The following is a 15,750-nucleotide window of genomic DNA, read 5'->3' as shown; positions in this document are numbered from 1 at the left end:
TTTGCTTGTTTTTTCAAGAAGAGAACAAATTTGCTTGTAAAATTGTTGTTCGATAAAATAAAGAACCGGCTTCGCTCATCGAACGACATCCTGTTCTTCTCTTTACATAAAACGCGGTGTCGTACTGTTTGGAGAAAACTTTTCTCTTACTTTTTGTATTTTAAGGATAAAATCATAATTAGATCCTTTAACTATACGTATTTTGATTAACCGGTTCCTTCATCGAATTTTACTTTTTCTTGTCCGTGGACTATTATTTATCGTAAATTGAGTCCTTCTTTGGATGTCAATAAGTAATGTAAGTGCACACTCCAAATTGACAAGCGATAAGAGTTAAACATTTTTATGTTCTTGTATAATGCGTTATTTGTACAATGTAAAGATATATTTTTTTAACAAATTAAAAAATAATTGTATTTTAATTTCACATTTAAAGCAAAAAATAAAGAAAACAATTATTATATAGATATATGCCTTTTAATGTACTATTTTACACTCATAGGTTGAAATACTGTTAGTGATTTGAATTATTAATTTTTTTAAAAATAATTCAAAAAAAAATAAAATAAGTTTAAATGAGTTTTTTATATGCCTAATTATTTATTTTCCAGCGGTATTAATTTTTTTATATTTAAAATTTAATTATATATTATTCTGATTGGTTGAATTTCATAAAAGACACTAAATATGATAATACTTTTAAGGCAAAATTCCAAAAACTACTGACTTTTACACTTTTTTTTAATAGCACTCTGACATTGTAAAATCACCAATTTTATCTTCTTTCGTATTTTTAATTTTCAACTCTAAAAAAATGTGGCACGTGTATTTGCACACTGTTTGAATTTTTTTTTGTCAAAGTAAGAACAGTTCAAAACCCCCAATTTTAAAAATTCTAGTTTTTATGTTATGTTATTATGTATAATTTTATTCGGTCATAATAAATACATATTATATGTACTTTGGATCTTTGCATTCCCCTTCCATTATATTGGTATTACATATACCGATTTGACCATATGTAAAAATTATACAGCTGAAACCTTCAAGGAACTGATTTACAATTGGCACAACTGCTTGTTCATAAATATCTTTTTGCTATGTTGAAGCCCTGTATTTATAATTAAACCTGACTAGCCCAAACTGAATAATATACATATAAATGTTTGTAAGATTTCCAATAATCATGGTCTTGTACAAATTGGTTTTTTTTTTAAAGTTAATTGTTTGTTTCATGGTCCTGTATTAGTTGCTTGCTGTTTGTAAATAAATTAATTGTTGATTTTTATTAGATATAAAGACTGTGAAGCATTGTGCTGCTATGATGAGGAGGTATCGGAAAAGCATTTTGTGAAGTTTATTGTCCTGTTGGATAAAATAAAAGGCTTGAGCGATGAGCTCGTGAATAATGATAATCAAATTAGAGAAACGAGCATTAAGCAGATGGAAGAGGCTCAAAACAAATCAGCAATTGCTCTTTTGTAATGATAGATGCGAATGATAAACTATTAAAAGAGACTCGGGAATTGAAAATAAAATCGGATGGATCATAAACTTGTTCCAGGTTTTGCAACAAAACTTTGATAATGTTTTGTTTATGTTTTTTCTGGAAATAACATCATCGAGTAGTAGTAGTAGTAAATTGATTGTTATTATCTTAGGAAGCAAACTTTGGTATTTATTTGTTTTGTTGTAGGTCTTGAACATATGGACATATGAGATGCTGAATCAATCTAGTCTTGTTAGTTTGGTAGTAATTAGTGATGTAGTGTTTGTAATGCAGTTAGTTATTCTTGTGATGAAATGATGTAGGTTGAACATTGTTTATGTGATGTTATTCAAAATTATTATTGATTTCTATTGCTTTTTTGCTTTTTATAATACTAGTTTCGCATTACGTGCTATGCACGTGGCTCGTAACGTAACTCGCCAATGAATATAATAGTAAATTTAGTATAATTATATTAATTTTTTATTTATAATTAATATTAAATTAGTTAAGAATTTTTGTAAAAATAAATATAATATATTCGGTTATTAATTTTTTTTCATACTGAATTTATTCTTCTTTTGGTTTTATAATAACCATAATTAAATAATTAACTTAATTTTATTAATTTCTATCTTTAAAAATAATAAAATAGAAATTTAATTAATAATATATTGATTAAATACAGTATTTTAATTTTGTAGTTCAATCAAACTAAAAGATAGGTATTCCTACTAATTTGGAGACAATTTAGTTATTTTTTATATACTAAAAACTAAATTAGAGATAATTTAGCTACCTATTCTAATTAGGACTTTAATTACAATAGTGATTAATTAAATAACTAATTAGTTAATGACTATAAAACCTTTATTTAGTAGTAAACTGAAAAGGATTATTCAGTAAATTTGCCTGTCCCCCTCCATCCGTGCTTTTATATATAGTATAGATAAAAATTAATTTATAATGGAATATATACATATTGATATTAAAATCCGTTGTTGGCCAAATTCCGACACAAACACGTTTAGCGACGAATTAGATACACATTAATGCAAAATTTTGTAGCGACATAATAAAAACATTTACGACGGATTTTTAAAAAATTAGCAACGGATTTATCTGTCGCTAATTTTTCAAAATAAAAAATAAAAATTAATTTAATGTTTTTAATTAAAATCGTGAAATGAGATATTATTTAATCGACTGTCCACCATTGCCCACTCACCTGCGATAGAGCACACACTGTCACACACCCGTAATTTTTGCAAACTTCCCAACTTCCTAATAGGTCGCTCATTCTTTCATTACTCCCACTCAAAACTCTTTAACTCTATAGTTCCCCGAGCGTGACTCCATATTAACCAACTCAGATTTTTTTTACATATTATATTTAAATATAACTAAAATGAACAAATATTTACTCCCGCAATTTACTCCCGCATTATAAATAATTATTTGTTCATACTAATTATTTTTTAAATAAATAACTATTTTAAATAAAAACAACAAATTATTACTTTTACACTTTTCTCTCGTATTCTAATACAATAATTTATTTAATAAATATTTTTTTTACTAAATATTTTTTTAATAAATATTTTTTTAATAAAAATAATATTTTTAGCGACGGATTGTGAAAATTTGTCGCTGAAAGTAATACATGTAGCGATAGATATTAGCGACGGATTATGGAATTCATCGTTAAAAGTAATCGTTTAGCGACAGATGGAATAATTCGGCGCTACATGTATTACTTTTGGCGAAGGATTCCACAATTCGTCGCTAAAAGTGAAAAAAATTGGCGGGATCAATTTTTAAGATTTAGCGATAGATTCAAAATTCGTCACTAATCGACTATTTTCTAGTAGTGGATGGGACATTTAGTTCTGTTACTAGTATCACGAAGGCTGGTGGTCTCATCATAAATAATATGGGGAGTTGGCTCGCTAGTTTCTCGGGTACGCTGGGCGAAGGATTAATTCTTGAGGCTCAGTATCGTGGGATGTTTCTTGGGTTGCAGTTGGCATGGAAGGTGAGCTTATTGTAATACCCCGTTTTTCCGACTTGTTTTGGTGGTTTGGTTCTCCGTTTAAAAATTTGATTTGTGATGGACTTTAGTTGTGTTTTCGCTTCGACATGTTTTTGTTGTGATTGCGACTCTTTCTCGGATTGATATATGTTGGGATTAGCATATGTGGTGCCTTGGTTGTGTCATGTTGAGTGACATGTGTACCCCTTGAACCTTTAAGTATTTGATGTTGAATTGATTTATGTCCGGGTTGTTATCGAAACAATGTTTGCATATTTTCCAAATCTGTCATTCTTTAGTAAAACGTTCATATCTCTCAATTGAACCGTCGGATTGGGCTGCCCTTTTAGATATGTTGTACCTAAGAGGATTATATTTCTTTCGACCGTTCAGATCGTCCATTTGACGCTTTTTTGGGTCAACCGGACCTACTGGGTAGATCAAGCCGTAGATCCGGTTCACTTCATTTTTTGGGTTTCAGTGAGTAAACCGGTTCTACTGAGCAGAACCGGCCATGGAACCGGTTAGCTTCGTATTGGAGGCTTTAAATAAACTTTACTCAACCTAAATAGTCCCTTATTCAATTTTTAAAACCCTAAACTCATTCTAAACTATTCCTAGGCAATTTTCCTCTGATTATTGGTGTCCATAACGCTTCGTAAGTGTTCTGACCTCCATTCCATCATTCAATTCATGGTTTATATAATCGAATCGTTTGGGTATTCATTGATCCTTTGGTTTTTCATTGTTGTAGCAATAGATCCACTATTTCTTTGAGATTTTCCTTGCTCTTTGAGTTAACAAGGTATTCAATCCACTCTTTTATCATTCGATTCGAATCTATGTGTTGTGTTGTGGTTGTGCTACGTATAAATCGGTTATTGATTTTGATAAAGCTTTACGCACTGTTTTGTTTGATTGATTGGCTGCCCATTTTTGATTTGGATTAAATCTTTGTATTTGTGAATGTTATATCATGATTTGTTTGAATCTTAGTCATATATCAAATTGGTTGATTGTTACAATGTTGTTGGTGTAATACCCCAATTATTTTAAAGTAATTAAGTTGTGCCACGTTCGTGAATTTTAATAAATTAAATTAAGAATGATTTAATTTAATTATATCGGGAATTTAGAATAATTTTTATTAAGCGGTTTTACGGGAATTATAAAAATAACTTCGAAAATTAATATAAATAAATTGTAAACCCCGTGACGATAATTATTTCGCCAAAGTCCGTGAAATATTTTATAGTATTTATGGTAAAAGTTTCGAGCCAATCGGAGACCGTTTAAAATTTGGACGCGGATAGGTTTTGGACTAAATTGAAACTTTTGAAAAGTTTTAAGGGCCAAAGTGCAAATTAGCCATTATATATATATAAAACCTAAAGGATGAAGGAATCATCCAGATACTCCTTTCTCCTTTCCATTTCTTCGTTGATCATTTATGGTTCCGTCGCTCGATCTCCGTTTCTCGTCCGTTTCCGACGTTCTATAGCTCGAAACGATCGTATTTTAGTGGCGAATCACGGTAAGGTTGACGTTTTATCGTTTGGATGGATGAATTTCATTATATATCGAGTTAAAATTTTAGGCCACGAAACGATTTTATTCGTTTTAATGATAATAGGATTGAATTATGTTGTTTTGAGCTTAGATTGTGTGTTATAAATGTGTTAGGAGCGTTTTTACGCTAGTAGCACGTCGGAATACCCCGAAAAACGGATTCTGAGGGCCGTGCATGAAGTACACAATCGTGCACACGAGGTGTACGAACGTGCACCTACATGTGGTGCACGACCGTGCACCAGCAGGGCGTGCACGATCGTGCACCACAATGCACGAACGTGCACCTGGACCCTTGTATCCCTAATTGTGTTGTTTTTAATACCCGTTTCGTATTCGCGTATCGAGATTGGAAATCGATTGATATTCGGTCAATTGTCGATTAGTTTGAATCGGTAACCTAACGAGGTTAAACGAGAATTGATTTAGAAGGGATATTCGATCCGTAAACGAGTTAGATACCGTTTATCGGGATAAACACATGAAAAGCACGACGGTTAGTAAAAATAGTGTATCGAGTCTCGAGTCTAGAGTCAATCTTAGAATAGGATTCTAATGTGAGTCAATTGTTTTAAATCGTTTTAGATCCGGCGAGGCAAGAAGCAGTTGGACCAGGAGCTCGAGAAGCTTGACGTTTCTGAGCACTGAACTGTTTTTGGATAAGCGTTTTCAGTGAGTTTATATAATTTACTTTTAAAGTATTTACATAAGCAAATATTTTATATTGCTTTACATTTTAATTGAATGCTTTCAATGCAATGTTTTGACCTGAAATACATATATGATTGGTTTGAAACCAGTATTGATCCGATGGAACGTGCCACCTATTGGGCGACAATTGGACTGTGTGATCACCAATTTTGATTTGATACAACTGTAAATTTGATTATGAATATGAATACGATTATGAATATGAATTTCGAAATTGGATAATGAATTCAATACGAGTGAGCACTCGGTTACGGTGTAATCTGGAGTCCCCATATCTAGTGAGTTGGACTCACACTGTGGGATTAAGAGTCTGGTCGCGATCGACGTTTGGTGATTAAAAGTTGATATAGTTGAATTAGTTTGGTTTGTGTATATTAAATTGTGGGTTAACTGGCTTGATAATTGTGATCAGTTGGCATGTTTGAATAAAGGATTTGAATCTGAAAATATAAATAGTTTATGCCAATGTTAATTCTTGTTGTATTTTGATAAATTGATTACAAGATTGCTTTGTGGTGTTACTTTGGCTTAGTGTTGCTAAGTTTGTTGAGTTCCTTGGTTTTCAAGTTGATATTGTTATAAAGGTTTCCAAATTTTTAAAACTTGGTTTATACTTTGGTTGTTGGGCCGGGTTAGACATTGGTTGCCCGACATGTGAGAAGAAACCGAGCGACATGATGACTCAGTTGACTCACTATTTTGGAATTGGGTTATCTTGAGATAATGATTTGATTTGGATATTTTATCGATCACCTTGTGGGCATGATATTATTTTGGATTGTTAAGTTCTTATTGAGTTCCTTGTTTTCAAAAAGGATTTTATGGTTTATCAAAGGATGTTCCAAATATTAAACTCTGGTTTTACTCTAGTTGGACTTTGGTTCGGGTTAGACTTGGCTCGCTCAATTTGTGAGAAGATGTTTGATAGTTGTTATAACTCGGCTGACTCACTACTTTGGTTTTAAACTTGGTTTTATGGATTTAACTAACTTATTTGAAATGGATTTCCGGATTATGTTTTTAAAGTGGGAACTCAATTTGACTTAACTTATTATACGACTCTGGTATTACTTTGGCTATGGAATGTATACGTTGATTGTTATGCTTCGGCTTATACTTTGGATTGTGGGTTGTGATACTAATCCTATGTGGTGTCTAGTATTCTTAGAGTTAGGAGTTGAGTTGATTTTAACCTATGTTTTATTTCTAGACCTATCGTCTGTTCGTGCTTCAAAGTCGGATCAGGTTTAGTTGCTTGCCAAGTTTTCACGTAGATTCGCAAGCAGTGATTTTATATTGCTATTTACCTCTTTATTAAGTAAATTGTGTATTTTCATATATATAAATGTCTGCGAACTGTTTTAAGCTATTATGGATCTGGATTGGAACGAGCTACTTGATGGGCGTGTATCGATTCTGTGTGCACCGGTAAGTACTATGGGATCGGCAGACTAATGTCTTGTTTACGCTGAATTGACGAGAATTTGTTCCCACCCACTCTGGGATTCAGTGTGATACGTCGCACTTACTCTGGGATCATTTGAATACAATATTTCCATAATGTTATATTATATTAGTATAAAAGTGATTTGAGGTTTTAAAGGTTTTCACTTAATAAATGTAAATAGTTGTATGAACTCATTTCAGTATATCCGACCCCGTTATTTTTCCAAATTTATAGGTTTATGATTTGAGAGTTTTGGGTTGATCTCCGTTTTCTTGATTTCTTCGGAGGTTCTTTTATTTTTAATAAAACTAGTCAACTGTTTATTACTCTTAGACCGCAGTAGAACTAGTCAGTCTTTATGATTATTTTACTTTGTTTTATCAGATTGGTTCGACTGTTTATTTATGTTCTTGGCATGTTATACTCTGAATTTGATTTTATATAAGTATGATGTTGGAGTCTCAGGTTTGAGCCGAGCATTTATATAATTGTTTATATAAATTGTTAGACTTAGGTTGAAGTCTCGGTTGCCCCCGAGCAGCAATTTTCGTGCAGGTTTAATTGATATTATGTTTATCCGCAAGGCTAGCTACGGGTTTCGGTATAACCATACCCATACCCTAGCGCCGGTCGCGATCCATGAATTTGGATCGTGACAGTTACAGAGGATCATGCTTGAAGTGGATAGTAAATTGGGAGTTGATAAGATTTTGAACCGGTCTGAAGCAGCACATTTGTTCAACATTGTTAACGCCATTCGCGCTTTAATTAACTAGAATTGAGAGGTCAAGGTGTATCACATTTACAGGAAAGCAAACTTTGCAGCCAACCATCCGGCTTCGATTAATGATGATCAGTGGCGGAACCTGAAATTCTTTGTAGGTGGGTCGAGATTTCACATAAAAATTTAAAAATACGTTAAATAAAAATTTTGATTAAATTAAAGTGTTAAATATTGTGTTGATAATAATAAATAACACAGAGACAAACTAATAAAACACTAAGAATTGGAAAGAGCAAGAGGTGAAAGTTGAATTCGCCGGTTTGCTTTGTTTTGAAAATGTTGTAAAATATCTTCATTGTCGATAGAATCAAATATATCTCTCTCAACGAAGCATGTCGTCAAATCATTCAACCACTCATCTGCCATGTTGTTCCGTACATCTGACTTAACGTGCTTTATTGCAGAAAAAGCTCTCTCAACAGATGTTGTAGCCACCGGTAAAATTAAAGCCAACTCAATCAAACGATAAATCAATGGAAACGTAGAATGTCTACCAGTTTGAACCATCTTAATTGCAAGGATAGCAAGATCTTCACAACTAGTAAAATCAGAACTATTTCTTACTTCACAAATGTATATCTCTAGCTCCTCTCTCAAGAAGTACAAGTCAGTAGCAGATAAATCATCAGAATAGAGTTTAGCAAGGCAAATCAAACTATGTTGATCGAATCTAGAAAAATAGTCTCTCGGATCAAGGCAAGAGATGTACCTTAATAATTCAGTGCTATATTCAGAAAACCTATCATTCATCTCAACAGTAAACAAATCAATCACAGGAAGAAAAACCTCATTATGATGATGATGATAACAAGTTACCAAGTGCCTCACACGGCGAGACCGTCCTGGAATTAGAAATTGATCTTCCCTATCAGGCACCACAATGCTATGCTTGTTACAAAACATGCTGACTTCATGTAGCAAAGCATCCCATTCATTGTCTCTCAAGTCTTGTAGCTTTATTTTTAAAACTTCAATCAAGTTCATTGCATTCACAATATTCTGATCTTTCTGTTGCAAGGCATGTGGCAATATATTTGTTATATCCAATAACTTAAGCATCAGATGTAGAATAAATACAAAGTGAAAATCCTCCATCAGTTTAATCAAGGCACTTGCTTTTCCCCTCGGCTCTCTTTCAATTGCATCTTCATAAACTCTTTCAAGCATATATAAGGCTGAACCCCACATAGACAACAAACAGACTAAAGTAACATGATGTGAACCCCAACGAGTATCACCAGGTCTTGCAAGATTAGTCGGTTGATTAAGCCCTTTTCCTGTAGAAAGCTCACCAGTTTACAATTGCTCCAAAATGTCAGCATCCCTATGTTTGTTTAATTCATCTCTTTTTTTACAAGAAGCACCAGCAATATTAACAATCATACTGATGTTAGTAAAAAATTCAGCAACAACTGCAATATGTTTTGCAATAGCAACAACCACCAACTGCATTTGATGGGCAAAACAATGGACATAGAAAGCAAAAGGATTTTTCCGTTGAATAAGTGCTTTCAACCCATTAAACTCTCCCCTCATGTTGGATGCTCCATCATATGCTTGTCCTCGCAATCTATAAAGAGATAAATTATGGCGAGCAAATAACATGTCCAAAACTGCTTTTAAAGATCTTGAAGAAGTGTCACTAACATGCTCAAATATTTCGATTATCTCACCCTTCTTATTCACAAACCTTAACATCACTGCCATTTGTTCCTTTACGTATCAATCACGAGCCTCATCCACTAGTAAGGAGAATTTCATATCTCCAAGTTCGGTGAGCATAGCTAATGTTACTTGTGAGGCACAAGAACTAACCAATTCTTTTTGAATTTTGGGAGATGTCATTTGGTTATTCCCAAGAGCATTATCACCAATGACATTTCTCATCTTTTCATCCTTCCTATCATACCATTTCACTATCTCAATAAAATTCCCCCTTTGTAAAGAATCACGAGTCTCATCATGACCACGAAATGCTAAACCTTGCCAAAGAAGAAGACGAACAACTTCTAACATTGCTGTCAAACGAGTTCGGTAAGCAATTTCCATTTCACGACTTTGAGAAGTCAAAACATGCGAAATGCTTTGACGTTGATTCTGAAAATCCTCACAATTACGTCTTGCGTCATTATGAACACTGTCTACTCCACCAACATGGTCATTAAAATTTTTCGATGATTTTTTCCAGTTGCTAAATCCTTTCCTTGTAAAACTTTCACTCCTTGTACCTGAATTTGCAAATAGGTAAAACAAAATGCTGCATCTTTCTCTACACTATATTCTAACCAAGAAATTTTTTTGAACCATGCCTCTTTAAAACTTCTCATATCCGTTGCTTATTTTTTTTTTTGGAAAATCATGACCATATGGTTGACACGGACCCCTTAACAAGTATTCTCTTCGAACTTGGTCTCTAATTCCCACATCATAATCATCAATACACATTCGAAGTCCAGGATCAACAACAAGTTGATTGGGATTAAACTCTACACGACTTCTCTTGTGTAATATTAGTTGTCTCGGAAGATGAAGGAATACTCGAATTAAGATTTCTAGGTGCATGTTTGAAAAAATTCAATAGATTTGTTTTTCTTGATTTACCTTATAAAATTAAAAAAATCAATTTAATCCACCAAACTAAGTCATCAATTTAATCCACCAAACTAAGTCATCAATTTAGACAAAAAAATCATCAATTCAATTTTTGACAATCAAATCAATTCATCAAATTATGCAAAAAAATCATCAATTTAATTTATTTAGGATGTTATCATTCATCAACTTATGGCAAAACAATTATCAATTTAAAAAATAAATGGCAACCAAATCAATTCACTTATATAACACACTAAAGTAAATTAAATAATTAATATTAAAAATTAACAAAAATTTAAAACTACTTACTTGTTGAAGCTTTGTCTAGTTCACCACTTCTTGACATTGCTAATTCAATATATATGACCTAGGAAAATATAATTTATGATTATTGTTAGATAATCTCTAGCATAAATTAATTATTGCAAAAATAAAAAAAAGATGAGTTAAAATTGAAAAAATCACAATATCTTCCATAATTGAGAAGAAATAGTAATGGGTTTAATAATTAAGTGGTAAATAAAGTGATTAATTGAATGATTGAGGTTCAATTTTAGGGTTAGGGTTTGGAAAATAAAAGGGAAAGTTAAGAAACAAAGAAAAACGTAAAAAAACTAAAAGGGAGGGCTGCTGGTGTTTGAAACACAAGGCTCATCCTTCTGTTTCACGTGTTGGAACCAAACGATAAGTCGTTTGGTTCTAAGCCAAACGACTTGTCGTTTGGTTAAACAAATTTGAAATAAAAAAAGGGTCGAACGACTTTTATAACAATTAAAAAAACAAGTTGCAGCGGCGCTGCAACTCGTCGTCCGGCCTCTACAGCAGATCTCCATCTGCTGTCACTGCCAGGCCGGGGGAGGGTCGCCAGAAGGAAGGTGACCGGTAGAGAATAGCACCGGCCCCTCGGTATTCCGGCGGCGAGGAGGGTCGGCCGATCCTCCTAACCCTCCCGTCGTTCCGCCGCTGGTGATGATTACATTATTGGTAGCACGCATCATGAGAATCCGCCTCCGAGTTCTTTTACCGCGGATCATGTATGATTTTTATGGTATCTCTTACGGTAAGAGCGTTAGTTTCTAGTTTTTTCTAGATTTTGCGTTAGTTTCTAGTTTTCCTAGATTTTGTCTTGTCCAAGGACATTTACTTTTTCCATTTTTAAAAAAATACAAGTTTTTAAGTAATTTTTTTTAAAAAATCATGTTATTCAAATAGTTTTTACATATCAAAAAATCTCTTAATTTAATAAATTTTTAAATTGTGTATATTATATGAACAAATTTCTATTTTGCCTCTCTTAATTTCAATTTCTATCCACTGTCCTGGCCGCCTCTCCTTGTACATATAAAAAAAAATATTTCAAAGTTAATTTGGAAAAAGTATTTCATTTTCTTTTTAAGTTTTAAAAAGTTAAAACAAAATTAATATTATTTTTATGTCAAAGTTAAAGTATAATAAAAGAAAAAAAAATGATTGCAAGGAGGCCACGCAATGCCAACCCGACAAATAACAAGAAAACAGAAAGAAATGAAGATGAAACAGAAATGCATGAGCATGGAAACACAACACCATCATCATCACCATGCAAATCCTCCTTTTCTGTCGTTTCAGAGTCAAAATTACCGCCCACGAGTATGATCATCACACAACCATCGAGTGCAACCTTTTCTATTTCTTCTCTTTTTTCTTTTCACCGTTATCTCCAAGTCGTTTTCATACTTACTAGGGGAGCCCATTTAATCTTTTTTTTTTTAATTATAACTGTTTTGCAAAATAAATAATATTCTTCAAGAATATGAATTTGAAAAGAAGAGTTTCGTAAAATAATAAAGGGATTTTTTCAAAACAATTCAAGAAAAAAAAATATTTATAAAAATATTGGTAAAAAAGTTAATTTTCTAAGACACTAAGAAAAAATATTTTAGTTAGACTAATCTACTTTAGGTTTATTTTTCGATATTAGTAATGCGGAAAAATATTCAAAAAAATACAAAAACTACCAAGTAAAACACATAAACTATACCTAATAAATATTTTTAAAAAATTATATATAGCAGTCAATAAAATTAAAAATAAACCAGAAAACACTTAGAAAACACTATTAAATACAGTTAACAAATCAATAGTCCAATCATCTATTTCGGCGACCAGTCGCCGGACTCTGGCAGTGTATTTTTGATGGATTTTTTTTATTTTTTTCAATCAGTATTTTTATAAATAAAATTAAAAAAAAAGTAAAAATAATGTAGTTTTTAAAATTTTACAGTAATTTTTGTAAATAAATATTAAAAGAAGGATAGTTGTTGGATTCAGACTTCTCGACATTAACCTACAAAATAGATGTTAGATTGCTGATCGGACGTTGATTGTCCGATTAGCACTCTGAGGGTAAAGTCAGCCTAAATTTTACAAATAGCTTAAGAGCTTATAGAGTAATTGTATTCATGTTGTGTGTATTAGGCATACCTCAAACTCTTTACCTAGTGGCGATGAGAGAATAATTAGTAGAAATCAAAATAGAAAAAGAATTTAAGGATATTAGTTTGAATAGGAATGAGTTAATTAGGAATATGATTTCTAAATAAGATTGTGTTTCTAAATAGGATTATGATTTCAAATATAAATGTATTTCTTATTCATTTTTTAATAAGTACAAATCTTTTAGAACCTCCTGAATTGTCAATATTGTATTCGGATTAGGATTCCAAATCTTTGGGTACGATCCGTATTTAGATACTACTTCGAAATATATGTACTTGCCGAGTTCTGAGGGATTCAGTCATCTTTCCTTGGGCAAATCCATAGAGGCTCGGTTTTAAATGGATAAGTTTTTACATGACTCGACTCCTTCATTACGAGCTTTTAGGGAGTCTATTGATACGTGAAATTTGTATAACATTTTTCTAAGTGTAATTGATGATAATACTTCTTATTTTGGGGAAATTATGCTTGGAAAGGTGTTTATTTTGTAGGTATATCAATTGGATTGAAGCGGAGCGTTTTGGATAGAAGAATCAAATTCGAAAGACATTCTTGAAGAAAAGACATTCCTGAAGAGAAATATTTCTTGAAGCTCTTCAGGAATCCTTGCTCGGCGGAATTTACTTCGACGAAACAATCTTGAAGAGCAAGGGAGTCTTGAAGAGCGACAGGAATCCTTACTCGGCCGGATTCACTTCGGCGAAACAATCCTGAAGAGTAAAGGGAGTCTTGAAGAGCGGCGGGAATTCTTGCTCGGCAAGAATCACTTCGACGTAGCAAAATCCTGAAGAGCATCAAAATCCTGAAGAGGTTCAGGACTGTCAGATTTGGATTTTTGGATTTTTCCTAATTCTAAATGGAATTAGATTCAGACTGAAATCGACTTGCAAGATGCTTCTAGGACTTCTCCTCTATATAAACTTAGCTCATTAGCTTTGTAATCTATCTAGTTTTTCATTGTTTTTCTAGTTTACAACAATTTAAGTTTTAGTTAATCTCTTCTAGTTCTTAAGAATTTTATTTCAATACTTTAATATTCGAAACTTTGATTCGAAGACTTGTGTTCTGAATAATTACAGGTTTTATTTCGAGTACTTTTTATTTATATTATTTAATTATGTTTATTACTTTTGAATTATTGATTTCTTCAATTATGTCTAGCTAGATCCTTTAAATCTAGAATATTGTGTGTAGTATGAGTTAATTCAAATCTGAAATTTAATATTTTATCTTTCTTTATTCTTGCAATTCTTATTATTGGGATTAATGCTTGTAATTACTTGATCACCAATTACATGATTAATGATCGATTTGTGAGTAAACGTCATTAAAGCAAGTTGGTTAGAAAAGATAATAAGAACGTAATTATAAAACATGAGTTCGTCCACTATGTTTGCGTTGCATGGCACGTGTGGATAACTTTTCTTAAAGCTTTGTTTATGATTGTCGGATTATTTTCTATTGTCCTCTAAGCCGTAACAGTAAGGAAGATTCGGGGGTAATCAGGTTATAAACGATAGGTTAACATCGTCTACGAAATAGGGGGTTAACGAGATTAGATCTGTCCGCCATTGCAAAGAATAATTAAAGTTAGGATTGATAGAGATTAGAATAAAGATTTGAAGGATTGCCCATATGAAAACAATATTCTAGGTTTTCTTTTTATCATCGCATTTCCTTATTTTATTTTCTGTTTTAGTTTAATTAGTTTAAAATCAAATCAATCAAAATTTGTTAGTTCAAATAATAATTAGTTAACTATTTTGGTACTAGATTCATTCCTCGTGGGTTCGACACTGTACTTACTCTTTATTACTTAATCACGATATTGTATATTTGCAATTTTGTGCATCATCTATCCATGAGTGGATCCCTTATCTTTGACTTAATACAGTTTGGGGAGTTCTAGGAATCCATTTCAGTGGACAAATCTTATAACACTCGGGTTGTTATTCTGGTGTTCTATTTTGTTCTTTAGGTGACACGCCAAATCATTTAGCAATACTATAAAAGTCTTGTTAAGTTAGTGTTTAAATGTCTTTTTTATAACGTTAAGGTTATTTTGAGCCAAAAAAATTAATAGCTTAGTGAGATACAGACAAAACCATTAGGGTCATTTTTACATCTTTTCTCAAAATACAATAGCAGATTTATGTTTGTAATTTTATTATTATTCACTTATTTTTATTTGGCGTAATCTATCATTCGACTCTTCAATCTGTACTTATTTTACCTATTTGGCCCCTAAATTTTTTATTTAATCCATCACACCTGTAAACTTGTTAAATTATCTTTATTAATCCATATGGAGATTGAATCTTAGGCGCATTGACATGGCGACTCTGATTAGACTGCCAACTCATTTTCCACATCACCAAAAATCTAAATCTTAATACAATATTGACTCATAAACTTGTACTAATTTACCCATGTGGCCTCTAAACCTTTTGTTTAACCCATCTGTGAGCGGAGCGGGGTTCGGGGGCCGCTCGCCCAAGGTTTATGGCTGACTTCTCGATTTGGAAATGGTTTGAAAAATGGAGTCGCCACGTAGTTTAACTAGGAAATGCCTTTTAACCGACTAGATAGCCTTACTCGTCTCCAGTAAGACTATCGTGCATCGGATCAAAGACTAGGGTTCGTGG

At 32.4% G+C, this 15,750-nt stretch overlaps 2 protein-coding genes across 2 annotated transcripts; both read right to left on the bottom strand.

Moving 5' to 3' along the window:
• Positions 1 to 8,248: 8,248 nt before the first annotated feature.
• On the bottom strand, positions 8,249 to 9,739 carry LOC126657197 (uncharacterized). The gene is made up of 2 exons (XM_050351853.1): positions 9,397 to 9,739; positions 8,249 to 9,309 (listed from the first exon to the last, which is right to left on the bottom strand). Exons 1-2 carry the CDS (start codon positions 9,737 to 9,739, stop codon positions 8,249 to 8,251), a joined length of 1,404 nt encoding a protein of 467 aa, XP_050207810.1.
• A 15-nt stretch (positions 9,740 to 9,754) lies between these two features.
• On the bottom strand, positions 9,755 to 10,594 carry LOC126657196 (uncharacterized). The gene is made up of 2 exons (XM_050351852.1): positions 10,414 to 10,594; positions 9,755 to 10,260 (listed from the first exon to the last, which is right to left on the bottom strand). Exons 1-2 carry the CDS (start codon positions 10,592 to 10,594, stop codon positions 9,755 to 9,757), a joined length of 687 nt encoding a protein of 228 aa, XP_050207809.1.
• Between the last annotated feature and the right edge of the window lie 5,156 nt (positions 10,595 to 15,750).

Source organism: Mercurialis annua, linkage group LG7 (genome assembly GCF_937616625.2).
Source record: "Mercurialis annua linkage group LG7, ddMerAnnu1.2, whole genome shotgun sequence".
Taxonomy (NCBI): domain Eukaryota; kingdom Viridiplantae; phylum Streptophyta; class Magnoliopsida; order Malpighiales; family Euphorbiaceae; genus Mercurialis; species Mercurialis annua.
The sequence above is the reverse complement of the archived record's forward strand: the minus strand, read 5'-3'. Positions and strand labels throughout refer to the sequence as shown.

Coding starts and splice junctions, on each gene's coding strand:
- LOC126657197 (XM_050351853.1), bottom strand. CDS start 9,739: ATGGCAGTGATGTTAAGGTTTGTGAATAAGAAGGGTGAGATAATCGAA. Junction 9,310..9,396: donor TATGATTGTTAATATTGCTG/GTGCTTCTTGTA, acceptor AGCTTTCTACAG/GAAAAGGGCTTAATCAACCG.
- LOC126657196 (XM_050351852.1), bottom strand. CDS start 10,594: ATGCACCTAGAAATCTTAATTCGAGTATTCCTTCATCTTCCGAGACAA. Junction 10,261..10,413: donor AAGAGAATACTTGTTAAGGG/GTCCGTGTCAAC, acceptor TTGCAAATTCAG/GTACAAGGAGTGAAAGTTTT.